The 18943-nt window shown below is 44.2% G+C and overlaps 2 protein-coding genes across 2 annotated transcripts; one reads left to right on the forward strand and one right to left on the reverse strand.

Annotated features, from left to right (window-relative positions):
• The first annotated feature begins 2102 nt into the window (after positions 1 to 2102).
• CACYBP (calcyclin binding protein) lies at positions 2103 to 7995 on the forward strand. Its single transcript, XM_082483571.1, has 6 exons — positions 2103 to 2224; positions 2808 to 3000; positions 3690 to 3786; positions 4383 to 4482; positions 5743 to 5837; positions 7685 to 7995. The coding sequence occupies exons 1-6, from the start codon at positions 2204 to 2206 to the stop codon at positions 7842 to 7844; spliced, it is 666 nt and encodes a 221-aa protein (XP_082339697.1). The 5' UTR covers positions 2103 to 2203; the 3' UTR covers positions 7845 to 7995.
• A 1239-nt stretch (positions 7996 to 9234) lies between these two features.
• Positions 9235 to 12547, reverse strand: MRPS14 (mitochondrial ribosomal protein S14; the record flags this gene model as incomplete). The annotated part of the gene is made up of 3 exons (XM_082483570.1): positions 9235 to 9741; positions 11619 to 11777; positions 12221 to 12547. 3 exons carry the CDS (start codon positions 12545 to 12547, stop codon positions 9559 to 9561), a joined length of 669 nt encoding a protein of 222 aa, XP_082339696.1. The 3' UTR covers positions 9235 to 9558.
• Positions 12548 to 18943: the final 6396 nt, after the last annotated feature.

Here is an 18943-nt window from a genome sequence, read left to right on the forward strand (position 1 = left end):
AACTAGTTAATTTACCAGACGTAACATTTTGTGTTGATTTACCTCCACATCACTATCCAAAGACACCTTGTCATCAGTCGCTATCAATGCCTGCAAATAGAAGGAATGTGCTAGACCAAGAGGCCATGTTCTTTCAAAGCCCTCCCTGATGCTTTTTCTCCCTGTCCCCAGAGCCAATGAGCACTGAAGATCATGCTGCACTGCATTTTGTCTGCCAGACTGACTAGATCAGGATCTTGCAGCTGAGTTTCAATATTCCTACTAAGTCTAACGTAGTTCCTTTTCTGCCTCCTGATGCAGAAACTGACTGATGCTTCTCCCCAGAGAGGCGGCCTGCCACTTGGCTCCTTGTGAGGATGTGCAGAAGAAGAACTTGTCTTTCTCAGACTCCCTTCTGTTCCCAGCCAGTGGGGAGTGCAGCATCCAGATGCTTCTGCAGCTTTATGCAAAGGAGAGCCATGTGGAACTTGTTTTTACACTACAAGAATGACAACTCTTCCACGTGGAAGATGCCACTCAAGTGGAAGTGCCACGGGCACTGAAATGCTCCTGATTTAAGGAAATAAAATAAACACTGGTTTTAAAAAAGTTTCAAGAAAAAAAGGAAATTACCAGCTCACTTGCAAATGCATTTATGTATTAGTGAAAGTGTTCTCTCCTCTAGCCAGAAATTGAATTATGAAGCAATACTAATTTAAATTCTAAAACTATGAGCACTTCCTAATATAAGGCCACAACTGAGAGTGGAGAAACTCAAAGATTAGTAGCCAAGGAAAAAACCACAGTTTTTTCTTGTCTCAGTGGCTGCTCAACAGAAAGATCACAAGGAAAAAATTCCTGAATACACAACTTCCCTTAAGCAATTAAATATCCGTGGCACAGAAGTAAATTCCAGTTGACTATATTGTCTTTTCCAGACAAAATCTAGCCCAGCTTCAAATGCTATTGCTGAAGATGGACTGGTTGAAGCTCAGTCCTATGAGAATTAAACATAACCACAGAGTTACTTATGCAGATTGTTCCTGACCCTTTCTCAACTGCAGATTTTGAAGCGCTGGCCCAGAGGATTATAATAAACACATCAGTACAATGTCTGTTAGAACTGCTTTGTGGAATGCAGACTTGAACATGAATCCTTGGCTTCAGAATTTCTGTGAATTTGTTACTTTCATCTGATCTATTCTTCCCTCCATACCTTTGCAAAAAAACCCCAAACTCTTTTCCAATTAATTTCTGGATGTTCACTTTAGAAGAGGAAGAGAAAAAACTAAGCCCATAGATCAGCACAAGCTGGCATTCCTCAATTTGAAATAAATGTTAATAGATGTTGTAACTAGTACCCTCTTTTAGAGAAACACGTTTTTTAAATGCTGAAGGGCTGTATCCCGCCTTGGCTTCCATTGTTTATAGCCAGACATCTGGAGGCAAATGCTTACTCTGCCACTTATCTGCTTTCAGAAATGATTACCATTGCCTCGGTTTTTTTTTCCTCTGGGAAATTTTAATGTCCTACTGGTACCCGGGGACACGGAACCTTGTTTGTTGTTGTTCAGTACATTGACTTAGTAACGGTGGTGAGAAACACCTTGTTATACATTTTTCTTGGGCAACAAACTACCATGGAGGCTGCAGTACCCGGGAAGGTCGTTTCAACTCTTGTCTAAAAGAGCAGCCATTGCGGTCTCACAGGAGACCCGCCCATTCGCCCACCCGGGCCCCGCCGCCGCCCGCCTCAGCCGCCGGCTCCAGGCGGGCTCCCAGACGCCGCCGGGGACGGGAGAAAACCCGCCCGGCGGCGGTGCCTGTCAGTCGCCGCCTCCCCGGCCGGCTGCCCGCCTCAGGCCAGCGGTAACGCCTCGTTAACGGCTGCCGAGCCGCGCGCACCTCCCACTTCCTTGGGCCCCTGCGAAGGCGGGAAGGCCCGTGGCCCCACCCCTCGGCCTGGGAAGGCGGCTGCTGGCTGGGCGTCGCCATGGCAACCCCAGCGGGCGACATTGCGGGGGAGGAGGGAAGGATGAGCTATTCCGCTCACCCAGCGGAAGGGGCGGGGCTAGCGGTGCTCGCCTGGTCGTGGCGGCGCCGTTGCGTCACTTCCGCGGCGCGCTCGCGCTCGCGCGGTTGTGTGGGCGTGGCGGGAGGCCGGAAGGTTCCAGAGGGGCCGTGAGAGCCGCTGCCGTTTGGTGGGGGTGCTGCCGCACGCGACATGGCCGTAGCGCGCGAGGAGGTGAGCCGGTGCGCGGGCGGCCGTTGGTTTGCGTTCTGACTGAGAACCGGCGGCGAACCCCGCTCCGCGCCGGCGGAGGCCGCGGGCCCGGCTGGAGCCGGGCCAGGCCGTGCTGTGCGAGGGACAGTTGGCCTGGCTGCATTAGGAGGCGTGGGGCCGGGCAGCTTGCGTTCCCGGGTGGCAGCCGAAGGGCGGCAGGGAGCCTTCAGCCTGAGCTTTTGCTGAGCGCTGTAGGTGTCTCTCCCTGAGGTGGTGCTGTGCGCTTTCAGCGTATTCCAGAACCTATTGAGGAGCTGTTCCAAGTGTTGGTGTCTCTTGTTGGTTTCCCTTGTTTTTTAAATCTATGAAAGCTTGAACCTTGACATACATACTGGTCGAGAAGTGAAAATATTAGTGGCCAGGGAGGGAGGAACGGATACCTTCATGCTTGACGGGGTGTAGAGAGAGAAAGGAAACTACTGACGTGATAAACCTGAAACTGCTACATCTGGAAGTGCCATAGCTGTAAGAGCTCAGGTGCAAACCTTGAGTAAAAGGAACTGTATCTAATATACATGTGTGTGATCTTTTCTTTTTAAACCAGTTACAGAAAGATTTGGAAGAGGTTAAAGAATTGCTCACGAAAGTCACGAGGAAGCGACTCCGCGATGTCCTGATGACAGAGAAACACAAGCTAGAGCTAGAAATCAAGAATCAGCCTCCACCGAAGCCAAAAGATGCGGTAGAGGAAGAAAAGTCATCATTGGGAGGGTACACAGTGAAAATAAACAATTATGGTAGGAGCACTCTTCTGAACACTTAGTAGAGCTCAGGCATCTCTGAAGAGAAGGCAGGGTGGCATTAGTATGAGTTACAGTTGCCGCTTTATGTTATAGAGAAGCCTTCTTAAGTGTTTATTTCACACCGGAGTCCCCACTTTAAAAGCAACTATATGCTTACTGTGCCATCTCAAACATGGTGTGTATTAGTTCTGTTTGTGTGATAGTACTGGTGGGATGCGTTAATGATCCCTGGTGTACCAACTAGTATTTTTCCCTTGCTGACTGCTTAGCTGGAATGAAAGAGTGAGCTTTGGCGTCTCTGCTCGCCATGTAGGTGAAAGGAGAGGGAATTGCTCAAGATATTTGTCATGTGAGGAGCAGTGGAAAAAGTGGGTCAAGGAAACTGCAGCAAAAGCAGACAGTTACCTCGGACTCCCTCTGCACAGACAGAGTTGCTGCCTTTTTACCTGCGCTGATATGTGTTTTTTCTCAGAATTTGCAGGAATTAGGGAACAGGTGTGAAAACCTCCTTTTGCTCTCAAATTATTCCTGAATAATTCATGTCTTTCACTCATCTCTCTGAAGATTGTTTCAGTAAGGCAGAAATCCTAGTCGTTACTCGGGAGTTTTGCGGGGGGAGTTGGAATGGAATGTATGAAGTTCATGGAGGAAGCTAGAACTTAATCTCTTTTTTTCACTTGCAGGTTGGGATCAGTCAGATAAATTTATTAAGATTTACATCTCTTTAAATGGAGTCCAGAAGCTTCCAGCTGAGAATGTGCAGGTGAATTTCACAGAGAGGTGAGTTCATATTGTTGCACCATGCTTTTGGGGAGAGCATGGATGAAGAACACTATTTGCAGGAATGTGTTGTGTTGATTTCTATTCTGGATCAGCCCTTACCCCCTCTGCCTTTTTTTTTTTTTTTTTTTTTTTTTAAACTTGAGCGATATTAGCTTTTAGCAGCACTTAGCACGTACCCTTAAGTATAGCTTTCCTTAGAGGGTGTCAACGTATTTTCATTTTACAAATGCTTGTTGCACCTCATCACGCTTGGCAGGATATGTAGCATTAGCCCTGATTTTTGATGGTGATAGAACTGGAGTGTACATTAAGTAAATCTGCCTTTCCAAGGTTGTAGGAGATCGGTGAGGTAGAAAGGACCCTAAAGATCTTGGTTTGTTGTGAAGTCTGGACAGGTCCTTTTAAGTCCTCAGTATTAATTCCAACTGAAGATTTGAAAGCCTTGGGAAGAAAGTAATTCAAATCTCTTGACATAGTTACCAAAGAAATATGTCTGCTAGAGGGCTTTCAGACATTGTTTTTGGCAGCAAGGCACCATAGTATTAAAATGATTGGAATATTTGTGCCCTTCTTCCCCCACTTCCTGGTTCTAGGTCGTTCGATCTGCTAGTGAAGAATCTGAATGGGAAGAACTACACCATGACCTTCAACAACCTCCTGAAACCCATCTCTGTGGAAGGCAGCTCTAGAAAGGTCAGTGCACTTCAGCTGTTAGAGATATTTAGGTCCCTCACAAAGTACCATGTTCATTGCCTGACTCTAGTTCAAGAGGCTCAGTGCTAACCTTCAGTCCTTCCCTTCTGTGGGTAAAGTTTCCTTACTGTGAACGTGATTCTTATTAATATGTAATTTTCATAACTGTGGAATTATTCTCTGGAATCCATGGGTTCCTATTCAAAAGATCATATCTGGATATTGTACTTTTTTTTTTTTTAATAGCTCTCCAATGGGATTTCAGAAATAATTAAGCAGAAAATTCCACTAAGCATCAATTTGCATCCTTGTGCTTTCAAATACCTCTGAGAAATTCTTTGCAATTTTGAGGTCCAAGAGACTTGTCAGCAGACTGAAATCTTGGGAAGCTTAAATAAGCTTAATACCCAAAGCAAAGTCTGCAACCTGCTCTGCATTTGTAAGGGTGGGTTGCTGCAGAATTGAACGTTTACTGCTGATTACTGCAACTGGTGATAGTGTCCTTGCTGAGCACCTTTCCGGGCTTAGGGATGTGTCAAATACCTTGTGTCCATTCTGTGCTGCACTTAGTGACATCAGATGCGAAGAAATGATGGTTCAATTTGAAATTGCCCTAAAACTAGGACAGTGTCAAATTAAAACAACTGAAACAAATGTGGGTGGTGCTCTGGTGACTTTTAACACGGCGTAAAAGCGAGCTGTGGTCACATACTTGCTAAGCTAAAGGTCCAGCAGACTCTTGTCTGCTGTGGCATGCAGGAGTTCTTTGTGAAATTTAGGTCAGGGTTGCAATTAAACACGCTTTGCTTGTAACTTGCAAACATATTGCAAGATTAAGCAATGCCCTAAAACTACTTTCTTATCCTTGGAGAAATAAATTGGGAGAGAACCTGGTATTCTTGGAGAAGTCTAGTAAATGTAGCCACCCTTTACCCGACAGTCCTGGGTACATCCTCAGAATCACTGAATGGTGTTTCTGTAGCACTGTATGATCTCCTGTATTGGTACTATAGTACGGTACTAGTATTATATTAATCACACCATTTAAATTGTCCATGAGGTTAATACTTTGTACCCTGAAGCTGAGTACCTACTGTAACTTCTTTATGCTACGTAATAATCAATAGCCGAGATAAACGTTTCAGGAATTTGCGAGTATAGAAAGAGGTTTATGTTAGAATCTAACTTTATTCATTGTAGCTGTGACTGACATCCCTTTATGAAGCATTCTAAATTCATGTCTTGCTGTTCACCATACAGGTAAAGACAGACATGGTCCTTGTGATGTGTAGGAAGAAGCGGGAGGAAAAATGGGAATGTCTCACTCAAGTGGAAAAAGAAAGCAAAGAGAAAGAGTAAGTGTCTTTTCAACCTTCCATCTCATTTTCCATTTTTTGTTCTCCAAATTGCTTTAGGACTGCCAGGAGAGCAGATCTGTACTGTACTGACTGCACAGTCAGCCTGTGAGAGAATTGCTGTTCTTGGGGACAAGCACCCAAAATGTTGGAGAATCATTAGGTTGGGAATTTTTTTGGCACTAATAGGACTGGCAGTGGAGAGATACACTTTGAGTAGCTGTTTACCACTCTTCTACTGTTTCATTGCTAATGATGAAGGCTGCATCATAGGAATTGCAATATATAAGACCAGCAGTGAGAGTGCTAAAGGTAATCAACCAATTAAAGATTCATTTATATTTTGATGGCTGCTTTCATTGCAAAAACTACTCCAGTGAGGTTGACTTTTTTTAGGTTAAGTGTATATTATATAGATATATGTACATATTCCCTGCAGCTTTGCTGGTTGAAATAATTACCATTGTCACCTGTGTGTGAAATGCCTGCACAAAAATCCCAGTGTCCTTTTGGCAAAACAGGTCTTTGTTACCTAGATCACTATACAGAGTCTCAAGATAATTTGTGTCACTTAAGTACTTGGGAGCAATCCTTCAAGCTTAGGCACTGGATATAGAAGGGTGGTAAATTACAGCAGGAAACACCTGGGAACAAGAGACTTCTATATATAGAAAATGTAGTATATTATGTAATAATACTAGAGACTTCTATATATATAAAATGTAGTATATTATGTAATAATACTATGTTATTTTACAATACACACCCATGTTCTTCTACAGAAGAGAATGTGTATACCCACCTTGAAGCATGGAAACGCTCACTTCTGAAAAAGTTATGCCTGCTAACAGTTATTCATTTTGTGAATGTTGATAAGATGATTTGCTAAAACTGGTTAGTCCTCACTAACCATATGTGAATTTAGAGCAAAAGTATCTTCCCCTCTTAAATGGCATCACTGGGGATTAAGAGAAGACGACTTGACTACTAGTGCACATTTCTGGAAGAACAGGGTCACTTTGTTAAATGTGTAGCTTGTGCAGAGCAGTCCTGCAGGCTGCCCAGCCTGTCACGATTAGTGTTGTCACCTTATTCCAAGTGTTGAGGATTTACGGTATAACAAAATGAGTTGGTTCAGAAATGCACCTCCTTCCAGGGTCTGTGTAACTGGTGGTTAGCCCCATGCTTGGGGAACTTGCTCCCTCTGCTGATGCCTTTTGATCTGCATGTTTTTCAGAAAGGCTGCAGCTGCACTAGTAACTACCTACAGGATTTTAGAAAACAGGATATGCCAGGCATTATGTGTAGTCTGGTAATGTGCTTACCACGTGGGTGGCATCATTTGTCAGTTGGCTGCTTAAATTGAGAAAATTACTTTCAAATGCAAGGTGTTAAGTCAGTTAAGTCTGGAGATAATCTGAAGAATAAGAAGCAGAAAATGCCTTTTGGGTTGTGAATGTGGCCACTTCGAAGAGCTCATTGTGGTTATTTTTCTATTTATTCACTTTTCACATAATGGCACAGACAGATTTTAGCACCTTCTGCGTCTGTTATGTTCCACTCCTGCTTCCTAAAATGAATCTTGGGTGGTGCTTCATGGGTCATGTTTAATGCTTCCCATCATCCTTAGTGGGACAGCTCTAGGTATACTACTCAACTTGCACTTAAACTAAGTGTACTCTTTAGGATTCTCCCTACACAGAAGTTGACTGAGGCATGACTGAAGGCTGTCAGGGACCTGAAAACATTGCCAAAGCTAAATCCTGTTACCAACAAATATTAGCCTTTCATTCTTTGCACAGAATTGTTGAATATACCTGATCTTCTCATATGTATCCATCTTGCAGGAAGGCTGCCTATGACACCTCAGATCCCAGTGAAGGGCTTATGAACCTTTTAAAAAAGATGTATGCAGAAGGGGATGATGAAATGAAGCGGACCATCAACAAGGCCTGGGTTGAAAGCAGAGAAAAGCAATCCAAAGGGGACATACCAATGGATATTTGAAAGTACTCTAAGGGCCGCCTTAATACTGTTCTTCCATGTGAGACATGCTGTGCTGCAAAGATCATTGTTTACACAACCTTCTTCCAAGCAAAGACAGTCATTTTCCATTTCAGGTTGGAGAAAATATTTAATTAAAATAGCTTATAAAGCATTTCCTTCAGTCAAGTTGTTCACTGTTTCCTGAAGAGTGAAGCATAGGTATATCCTTACCCCTCCTTCAAAAAACATCTCAGATGAGCGGAGAGTGTTGTGAAACTGAGAACAGAATGTAAAAGAAAAGGAATCCTAAACTAGGATGGGTCACGGCTTCTCTGTTGCAAGCGACAGCTGCACCTATCTGGTTGCCAGGGCTAATGTCACGCTCACTACATGGGGTGTGGGTTTTTTGATTCGATGTGGGAAAGTATGTTGAACTGTAAAGCATGTCACAAAGGGAGAAATGCTGAAGAAAGTAGAACCACTATCTCAAGCACTTGGTAGCTGAGCAGAAACAATATGGTGTTAACCTTGTGGTATTAAAATTTAATGATTACTGTCAGAAATTAATTACTGGCTATTTAACCTCTTTTGAATTTTGAAAATGAAAACAGCTCTTTAGTGCCTGTGCTAATGGTGACCTCCTTGGGGTTTCTTTGAGGTGGCATCAGTCACAGGAGCTGCTGTGTGCCCTGGTTCTAGCAGTGTATGAGGAAAAGAGAGAAGCTGCACTTTCTCCTACAACTTTCAAGGGTTTTAAAGTAATAAAAGAGCAAGAAGTATATTGAGATAGCTCATACGCCAAAATTTGACTCAACTGGGGGTGGATGAGTTCCTGTCATTTTGCTGCTTGTGTGCCTTCCATCTGTTGGTAGTACTGTTTTACTTGGCCTGTTAATTGCAGCCTCTCCGCCCCGCTACTAGGGAGGGGGACAGAATAGCCATTTCCCTTTTATTGTGCTGCTTTGAAGAAGAGTACAGGGAAAACGTAAGCATGGCAGCAGGCTTGTTATTGTTTCCTTCCTTCTCATGTGTCTCCTGAGGACAAATTTGTTTGATGTTACCTTACGAATTAAGGAAGCCATTACTCTCCTATTACGCTCTGGACTAGGACTTACTTGCTGCCTTGTTCTTAAAGCATTGGACTGTGCGCTACACTAAGCGGGAGATAAATACTAGCACATTGTAGTTTCTAATAGGTCCTTTATCCGCTTTGTCTGCTTGTTAATATACATATATTAAGTTTGCACAGCAAGAGTATCTCAACTTGAGGCCATGTTTTATTTTTGGTTCGTGCCCATCCTTGTTCACGGCAGATGACTACTTTGCCCTTTTGTGCAATTTCATTTATGCTTTTACCCAAATTTCCATGGTGAACTTACCGTATGGTGGAAAAAAAACTGCTTAAACGAGCCTTGTGCTATATGTCTTTATTTCTAATGTTGCCTGTATCACAAACCTCAGCTTAGCTCTGCAACAATCAGGTAGTAACTTTTTTTCCTCAAAATAAAACTGCCTATTATACAGACCAACTTAGCACTGCTATGCTGCTTCTTGTCAGCTGATACCAACTGCAATCCAGTAAGTGAATTTACTGAATCAGTGTGGCTTCTCATCCTTCCCTTATGAGTTTGATATTGATGCTTGACTCGTGGACAGGAGAGTCTTGCTTTAATTACTCACACGCAAACTGAGCCTGTTTTGTGTTTTCTGCCTGAAAGTATATCCATGCAGTGATCTACCACATAGCTCTCTGTATCCCAGACATCTGAGCATGGTCAGCAAAATGGCGGAAAACAATTCTGCTGAGCCTCCAACGCCGCTTCAACCCCCGAGGGCGGGATGTCAGAACACACCTATTGTGGATCCTCACAGGGCAGCTGTCCCGGGGCAAGGCAGCAATCTCTTTATCGGCCACTTCCTAAAATAGAAGACCACAGTATAGTATAGAGTTTATCTGTGTTCCCCAGGATTTTGAGGGGGCTTATTGCCAGACCTCAAAGTCTAGCTGTAGCGTAGGTACCACCACAAGCTCCCCTACCACCTCATGAGTATGCTTTGCTTTGATAGGGAACTTGCACCCATCTTCCTCGCTTCACCCTTTCTTTCTGGGCACCCTAACAGTGAACATAAAACTATCTGCATGAAGACCCCAAAGCTAATCTTATTACACAGACTGAACAACCTCATGCCAGTAATTGTTGTGAGTCAAAATCCGCTTGTCCATGTTGCAGGGTGGGTTAGCCCTTTAAGAGACCCAACATTTAACCTTACTACAGGCTGAACAACCTCAAGCCAGTAATTGCAGTTAGTCAAAATCTACTTGGCTTTCTGCTTGCTGCAGGGTGGCCCAGTCCTTTAAGATGAGCTGAACTTAAATATAAGTTCCTAATTAACTGCCTTCTCAGGTAACATGCTTTGATGTGAGTAAAAGGGATCTCATATAGCATACTTTGGAAGGAGTTAGAGGCAGAGGAGGACAAGTCAAAGTGTCTGTTCTAGCGAGAAGGCTTAAGAAAGGTCTTTCTACCTACAACAGAGCTCAACAGTTGTCAGGAAGCATCAGGTAGCAACAAATGGAATTTCAGAAGTGAGCTCAGCAGGGTAATGCAGCCTGAAGGAAGTTGCTTGAGGCTAGGTCAGCGTCCCTAACTGCAGCATTCTTAATATGCTATTTTCTGAAAGACAGAAGGGCTCAAAGAATCCCATATTCAGTCATGATAGGAAGTCACAGTTGGAGGTAAAGGGAAGGTCCCATGTTCGACTACAAAAATATATTACATTGTGGGAGTGCTGAAAAGCAATAGTGTAGGGCTAGATTGTTACTTTCTAATTAAGCAAAATGGTGGTTTTAGCTGGATCAGGCTTCCAGGTTTTTAAGTAAGTGTAAAAGCAAAAAATCTAAAGTTTATTTAGGAAACTATAAAAGTAATTATATAGCGTGCCATACTACAGGAATATAAGGAAAATAGCTTTCTTGAATGTATGTTAGTGACAGCTGTAAGCGTGTCCAGAGTAGAGCCATGAGGATGACCCGAGGCCTGGAGCACCTCTCCTATGAGGAGAGGCTGAAAGAGTTGGGGCTGTTCAGCCTGGAGAAGAGAAGGCTCGGGGGAAATCTTACCGCACCCTTCCAGTACCTAAAGGGGGCTCACGGGAGAGCTGGGAAAAGACTTTTTACTAGGGCATGTAGCGATAGGACGAGGGGGAGTGGCTTTAAACTGGAAGAGGTCAGGTTCAGATCAAACATTAGGAAAAAGTTTTTCACTTTGAGGGTGGTAAGGCACTGGAACAGGTTGCCCAGAGAAGCTGTTGAGGCCCCATCCCTGGAGGTGTTCAAGGCCAGGCTGGACATGGCCTTGGGCAACCTGGTCTAGTGGGAGGTGTCGCTGTCTATGGCAGGGGGGTTGGAACTCGATGATCTTCAAGGTCCCTTCTGACCTAAACCATTCTACGATTCTAAAAAAATGAGACTTCATCATATGTAGTGTTACAGATACTGCTTACCCGGGAAACTTTTTAAAAAAAAAACACCACCAACAAAAATCCCACAACCCAACACACACAACTTTTAGTCAGGCGAATACACTGCTGTTGTGAACACCCCCAAAAGGCAGAGGCTCTAAAGATGCCTGGACGCTAGCAGTAACTATGCCAGACGATGTGATTCTGTCCTCGTTAGAGTAACGCCGGTGCCCCTGACCAGGCAGGGCCGCTTGGGTCTGTACCATGGCAAGTGGGACCCACGGGCGGGCTCGTGCCCTGCCGGGGCACAGCAGCGGGGTGGCTGCCCGGTACCTGCAGCTCCCTGGGAAGGATGGTGTTTTTCCGGATAGCGTTGATCCGCAGCCTCTCGTCCGCGTACTCGTACGCCAGTTTCCTTCTCTTGACATCCCGCAGCATCCTCCAGTCCACATAGTAGCTCCGCACTTGCCTTGTGCATGGTGAGGGGAGAACCTAATTAAAAAAAAAGTTTATAATACCCACCTGTTGCACATGCAGTTTGCCCAATTCAAGCATGGATCATTCCCATAAACGTGTCTTTGTCAGACTTTTTCCAAATTACTTCCTTGCGGTGCAGCTCCTGCCCGAAGAAGACGGCGTGTGATCCAGCCCAGTTCACAGAAGCCGGCAAGGGATTTACCACACGGGAGGCACAAACGACCCCAAGTTACACTCGCACTCGCCGCCCTGTTCCCGCCGCCGGCGAACCCCGAGGGCTCTGCGCTGACGCGGGGCCGGGGCCGGGGCCCAGCCCGCCGCCGGCCCCCACCACTACCTCCCCCAGCGGTCTGACCAGCCCCGCAGCCCCCCCGCCGGGCCCTGCCCGCTCCCCGACGCTTCGGCCGGGCGGGACACGGCCCCAAAGTGGAACAGGAGAGGGAAGGCGCCGGGCTGACCTGCCGAGCGGCCCGCAGCGCCCAGCTCAGCGCGGAGGCCGCCATCTTCTCGGTGCGCAGCGGCGGGGCCGCGCATGCGCCTGGGGCGGCTGCTGGCGGCCGGAGGGAAGGGGTGGCCATGGCGGGTCTGATCGCTGCTGCCCGCCCCGCCGGGCAAGTCTTCGCTCTCCGCGTTCGTGCTTTTGCAGTGAAATTGTATTCCCAGTGCCTTTGCGGATGGAAGGAAAAAAAAAAAAAAAAAAAAAAAAAAAGGATAACCCAAACCGCTTTAGAGAGCTGTGCTGTATGTGCCGCTGCTGATGTCAGCCTCGCTGGCACCTCCGTCATTAGAGGGAGCTGGCATCTTCCGCAGGATCCGACCTTGGGTGGTGGACCAAAAGGATCCCAGGTTAGAGAGGGAGGTCTGTAAAAGTGAGAGGGGAAGGAGTCCCACCAGGAAAATGGGGTGCAGAGGAACCGCCCCGCGTTGTGGGGTCCCTGGCCCCACCTTTGTCCCGTACGCCCGTCCTCGCTGTGCGCTCGGTTATCTGCCAGCGGCTTTCCTAAATGTGGTTTTAGTTTTGTTTCTTAAAGAGTTCCTTTGTCCGCCGTCTTGTCACCTAGGGCTATTCCTAAATTTATATGAGCTTTTTGCATTTTTTCCAACTCACGAATTTCGTATAAGTTACGGCGTTTTACGGCCAAAATTGAACAACCATAACCCTGAAAAGTGAAAAACATACAGGAAATTCTGCTTCTGTTGTCTTAGCTGCCATGCTATTTTGTGAGAGAAACTGTCCCATTCTACCAACTGGGACATCACTTAGGCAGCATCTGAAATAAGTCACATCTGGATTTCAGGGAGAACATCCATCAAGGTTTTGATGTTAAATTAATCATTTTGATTAAATTTTCTGTTTGTATCAGTCAGCTACATCCGAAAAGCCACATGAGAAGCTGGATTCTCTCTCAGGTTGTCACAGGACTTACCTGTGTGATGTTACTGGTGGGTTACACCAGTCCTGAAGTACCTAGGTGTAACCTGGAAGAAGTGACCAGATTGGCAGGCTAATGCAGTCAACTTTTATTATCCACACTGCGGTCAGCGGCAACAGCTTCCGCAGTAACTTACCCACCTAGGCTGATGGTGATCCGTGGAAAGAGACTATTTTTGGTGCCGATGAAGTGGTTAATTCTCCACAGCCTGTTCGGTTCCCAACTGTCTTGCCAACCCAGGTGGTAACTACCCTGAAGGTTTTTGTCCTGTGGATGTGCCAAGCAGAAACCACTAATACCCGTTACACAGAGCATTAAACTGGCATAGAGGGATAGCTATTTTCACTTCTCCTTGCTTTAGGTGGGTCTTGTGAGTCATGGAGAGGTGAGATGCTTGCCGCTGGCCTCATTTCCCATCTCACTGTGCTCCTTTTGTACTCGAAGAAGCTGGAAGGCAGCTATTAAACTAGCCTGAGGGTCTGTCTATGAAGGCAAACAGCAGCAGCAGCAAGGGGTTACTCAGCCTGCAACCCTTCTGCGAGCATCCATCCTTCAAAGCTCAGGCTGTTCGCCACTGTGCTTTCCAGTGATGTGGTGTGTTGATGTATGACTGGGTTGGAAGTAGGTTTCAGGTGTTTGCAGGGAGAGAATTTCAAGGTTTGTTGCCTGATGTTATTGTCTAGAACTTGCTATTTTTTGCAGCTTTCTATCTGGTAAAACCAATCTGTGGAATATCAGCAGAGCAAATAAAGTAGGGAGCCAGATGTGATCGAAGAGGATTTGTATGTTAGAGCATGCATTCATTTCTTCAATATTTTGTTCCACTTCCCCTTGGTCTCTCTGTTTTTCTTAGATGGTCCAGATGAATGAGGAACCAGTGAGTGTGGGAAGGAGAACTATTTATTCAGCCAGGACTGAATCCCTCCCTTGCTCAATAGCATCACCTGTGTAATCAGCACTTTCCCAGGTGTGGAAGTAGTGGGACGGTGCTTGTTCTCTTGCAGCATTATCTTTCCCTTTCTGTAACAGGATTGCCCAGGACAGAGCATTTGGTGCTTACAGCTTTAAAAACCAAAAACTAAGTGAGAAAATGTGGAGCTCCTATGTGAGTTAGTGGTGTTTTGTGGTGCTCAGTGTGGTAAGCATACTGTATTTGATTTCACCCCCTTGTTGTGGCAACTGAGATTGGCAAGGGCTAACGCCCCATCTTGATAGCCCTTAAGCTGCTGCCGTCTTCAGCTCCCTCAGCACAGCTTCTGGTTGCAGTAAAGCAAACCAACTGCTCAGAATCTTAGACAGTTTGTTCACTAAAAACTGGGCTCAGTAATGCACATGGTTAAAATAATCATGTGGGTACCTTAACAATGCCTACAACACGTAATTTGTTTTCTTTTAAGTTCTCGAGGTTTTTTTTAAGTATTGTGCTGGATAAGTGCAGTGTTGTGTTTAACTACTGCTGGTTTTAAAAGGTGTTTTATTTTTACTTTCTGTGTTACTTCACCTGAGTTTCACATCATTAATACTTCAAATGTGCTTGTGAATATGTGGGTCTTGGCTATAATTCCGAGATGTTTGCTGCTAGATTTACGGAGCTGGGAAGACTCTCTGGCTTTTGACTAGAAGCAGAGCATAAAATGAATTGGAAATGGTTCTTTCCGCTGGTGTGCAAGGCCGATACTGAATAGGGGAATTGCTCCTAAACCCAACATGCTCCTTAGGTGGTTTGTGGAAAGGGAACACCCCGAGGCCTCTATTGGTTCCTTTCATCTGTTCCATGGGGACTTAAATTCACCGCAGGGATTGGTGCTGGTTTGCAGCTGGACTGGGAAGAGGAGAGGATTTGGTGACCTTTCAGCTTGCTCAAATTGCCTTTGCAAATAGTGGTTGTATCAGAAGGGCTCTGAACCAGACAGCTGAAAGCACTTGAAAGGTAAGAAAAAAGTATTTTTATTTCCTTTGAGATTCCTGTTGTTTATTCTGAATGGAAAACCCAGCCAGTTTTTCTTATGACTTCCTAGCAAATGCCTTCCAAGGCTTTGAAAGCCTTACACAAACATCAATAATCCTGTATTATGGGCATGTGTTATTATTCTTGCAAAATGTACAGTAGTATTTAATGCCACTCCATTTTGAAGGGCTTAAGCTTTCCCAGGTTGTCTCTTCCAACCGTATGAAATCACATATCTGCTGAAGTAAATGGGAGGTTTGCCTTTGGCTTTAATGAAGCTAGGGTTTAACCTAAATGGTAATCATTTTAGAATGCTTGTTCCTAGTAATTTCCATTTTACGCTCTGATTTCTGTGAGACAGTAGTTGTTTTAAAAGCCCTTTTGTCATGAGATCGTGCTGGAATTTGGTCACACTTATATCTTATAATTGTAATAGACATTCTTAGTAATTTTTCAATAGTTCCTCATCCAAAAGCTCTTCCTATGCCTTCTAGTGCACCTTTTCACAGACTCGGTGATGGAAGCCAGTAGAAGTTCTTTACCACATGAAATGAAATATATCCCTATTTCCACAATAGAAGTACTTTATTGATTATTTATAATAAAACCATAATTCATTAAAAAGTAAAATGGATTGAATGCAGGAGTTATGAAATTTTTGAGCTTGCAGGCAACAGAACAGAGATTTGCTTCAGGAAAGACCGACTTAAACTGGAAACTAGTGATTTCACAGAAAGGAGCTAGATCATTTGTTACAAAATGTGTATTTATACTATCTAGCAAATGTGCAAATACTGTTAAGGTTCTCCGCACTTTCTAATGTGTATGTAGGATTTCAGAAGCAACCTCTCATTCACATATGAACAGTTAATACAGTTTGCTTATCAGACACTGCAGAAGAATTAGCATGAAAGAAAAGGTAAATATCCATTTGGTTGATTATAATTCTGTTTTTTCTATTCATTATTTCAAATAATACCAAACTTCTGTAGTGTTAGGTAATGTTCATTCAGTCTGGAAGTAAAAAAGGTAGATACATGCAGAAGAAACAATCTTGCTAAATTAATGGTTAAAGATTACAGAATATTGAAAACAGAATGCTGGCTAGTTTATTACAGCAGTTGCATTTAATGATTCCTTTGGAAGCCCTCAGATGTATTTTACATGCCACCAGTGCCAGAGAAAAGAAAATCTGATGCAGAGCTTTCTACAGCAGATGAAGTTTAGAACAGCAGAATAGTTTCACTATGGAAAATAAAGAGAAATAATCCAATTGGTTAAGCTAGATTACACTTGTGGCAAGTCTGTAGAATGAGTAGCTTGTCTCAGCTGAATGTTTCACTGAAAAAAATATGTAAAGCAGAAGGAAAATGGTCTAGGCTTCTTAGCAACTTAGTAGTAGTATCACAATTTTGTTCATATTTTGACCATCCCTTCATTTTTGTATGAATGAGTTCTGCTCTTTGGTGTTACTGACTTGTGTCACGCTTTTTTGCTAGAAGTGTTGCAAGATGTAAGGAGCGCAACTGTATTCCCACTTAGAGATGAGCTGGTCTGTCAACTTCTGTGCTGCTACATCTTTTTCTGTATCTAAGAACACACCTTCACCGTGTGCCTCTGCAGGTGCATTTGCTTCTCTCCGCAAGTCGCTGCTACACACTCCCCTACTCCCACATTGTCATCTCCGTGCTTTAAGCAATCCAGCGTTCTACAGTCAATATCTGTTTGAGGGCAGAGTATGCCATAAATATCCATCACTGGTAGTGCTTGTGTCTCTTGAGCCTAAATGCTATCTTCCTAGTGTTGGTCAGACAAGTCTGCTGCTGCTCTTCTCGAGAGTTATTCAAGTAAGTGATGGGGTTTTTTGGATATCAGCAGCACTTCTGTGAACTTGCTAAGGACTTTCTGACATGTCTTCTAATATTTGTTATTCCTCTTGTGTCCCTTGAGAAATCTCCCCTGGCTTTAGGATGGTTAAACGTGCCAATTTTCTAACTTGGCAGTTAGGTAACTGCCAACTCTGGTGTCTCTTGTGCTGTCGTACAACTTGACGGCTTCTGTTCTAGACATAGCTGGTGCTGTGCTCAAAAAATCACACAATCTACTTTTCCTTTGGTACTTAAAAAGCTCAAGTCTCAGCCCGTGGCTCCTTTCACTGCATTTCCTTTTTTCCTGGCTATTTTTCTTCAACTTTAATATTTGTTGCTTCCAGTGTTGTGTTGCATAATGCTTGCTGCCTGGATATGTATGTATTCTACTCTGCCTCATTTCTCAATCTTCGATCTTATCGTTCTCTCTCGCTGCCTTTTCTGCAACCCTGGAGCTGTCCTAGACCTGCATTTCCTTTTTCCTGTGACTGCAAGTTCTCCTTTCTCACCTCAGTCCCATCTCCACATTGCCTTGCTGGCATCCTGCTAAGTATGTACAAACATGTCTTTGTCAGCTCTTGCCTTGATAGAAGCAGCTTCCAGTCATGCATCTCCTACAGCTGACTGGGTGCTAGCAGAAGATAATACTGCAACAGCCTATACCCCAGATCTTCAAGCACTGACCTGCAGGGTGGAAAAAGACTTACAGAGGTAAATCGTTGGAGTCTTTTACACAAATTATCAAAGCTGGAGAGAACCTACAGCATCTCATGCTTTCCTCTGCAAAGATTGAAAAGATATGAGCAGGGCATCTTCCATCCCTTTCCTTAGGAGAATATTCTGTGCCTAGTTGATCTGACTGTTAGGCATTCTTTCCTAAATTAGTCATTTCCCTAATCTGCTATTCTTGCCAGCTATATGTTATGACGTGATAGTCTCCACGAAAAATCAGTTAAACCCACTCTTTAACAGCAGGGGAAAATCTCTTTATTACATGATGAGGAAGCCAAAAAAGCTCTCCTCCTCTTTCATTATGCTTGACAGAAATGCTTATGTTCACGGGTTTTTCCTCCTGAATGGTCTCCAGGCCCAGGAAAATAATCTGAAACCAATTTGTGGTTCCCATGAAGCTCTAATTAGTAATGACATCATGTTACAACAGAATGCTATTCAGCACTTGGTGCTGAGAGAAGGGAGTGTGTGTGTGTGTGTGTGTGTGTGTGTGTGGTTGGGGGAGGTGGTGGTTTGGGTTCCTCATCTCCACGGGACTGGAAGTAAACCCCCCAAAGCAAAGCTTTTGGGGGTTCCTGCAGTGGACTATGGTGAGAATCTGTAGAATTTAGACATTAAATTTGCTCAGAGCTTTGAGGCAATCTCTTATGACTCGACTTGTTTCAGAAGGCTGCACATCAGAAAAAGAAAGTTACAGTTAGTTTCCGTGGCCCTTTGAGGGAGGGGAGTCTTGGGTAACAATAGCAGCTGGGTCAGGGTAGAAAAGCTGTGTCTTTGGTCACAAACAGGTATCTGCAAAACCTCAGGAGACATATAGGGAAAAAGCCCTGCCTCAACAGAGCAACATACTTTCCCCCCCTCCTTTTCTGTTACTGTGAGTTAAATGTAGTAGGTAAGTGCTGAATGGGTGGAAAAAAAATAAATTACTGTTTGGGAATAAGCAATAGAGGTAACTCCCTTATTTTATTTAATTTGTGTAAGATGAAGAATTGTAGACTGAATCATGAAATCCATACCCTATTTTGGTTGATGTCAGTGACAATTTTCCTTGGAGAGATGAGCTAGCACTAGAGTGGCCTATCATATAGGTATAAACATGCATAATACATATTTTCAATGGTGCTGTGGTTTTGTTTTGTTATCTAGCAACCAAAGCCTCATGTTTCTGAGCATGAAAGACACCTTCCTTTAGCTGTGCTG

The sequence above is a fragment of the Vanellus vanellus genome, assembly GCF_965231255.1.
Source record: "Vanellus vanellus genome assembly, chromosome: 5".
Classification (NCBI taxonomy): domain Eukaryota; kingdom Metazoa; phylum Chordata; class Aves; order Charadriiformes; family Charadriidae; genus Vanellus; species Vanellus vanellus.

Excerpts from the sequence above, each read along its gene's own strand:
- CACYBP (XM_082483571.1), top strand. The coding sequence starts at position 2,204 with ATGGCCGTAGCGCGCGAGGAG. Across the intron at positions 2,225-2,807 it reads TGGCCGTAGCGCGCGAGGAG|TTACAGAAAGATTTGGAAGA; the intron begins GTGAGCCGGTGC and ends TTTTTAAACCAG. Across the intron at positions 3,787-4,382 it reads CAGGTGAATTTCACAGAGAG|GTCGTTCGATCTGCTAGTGA; the intron begins GTGAGTTCATAT and ends TCCTGGTTCTAG.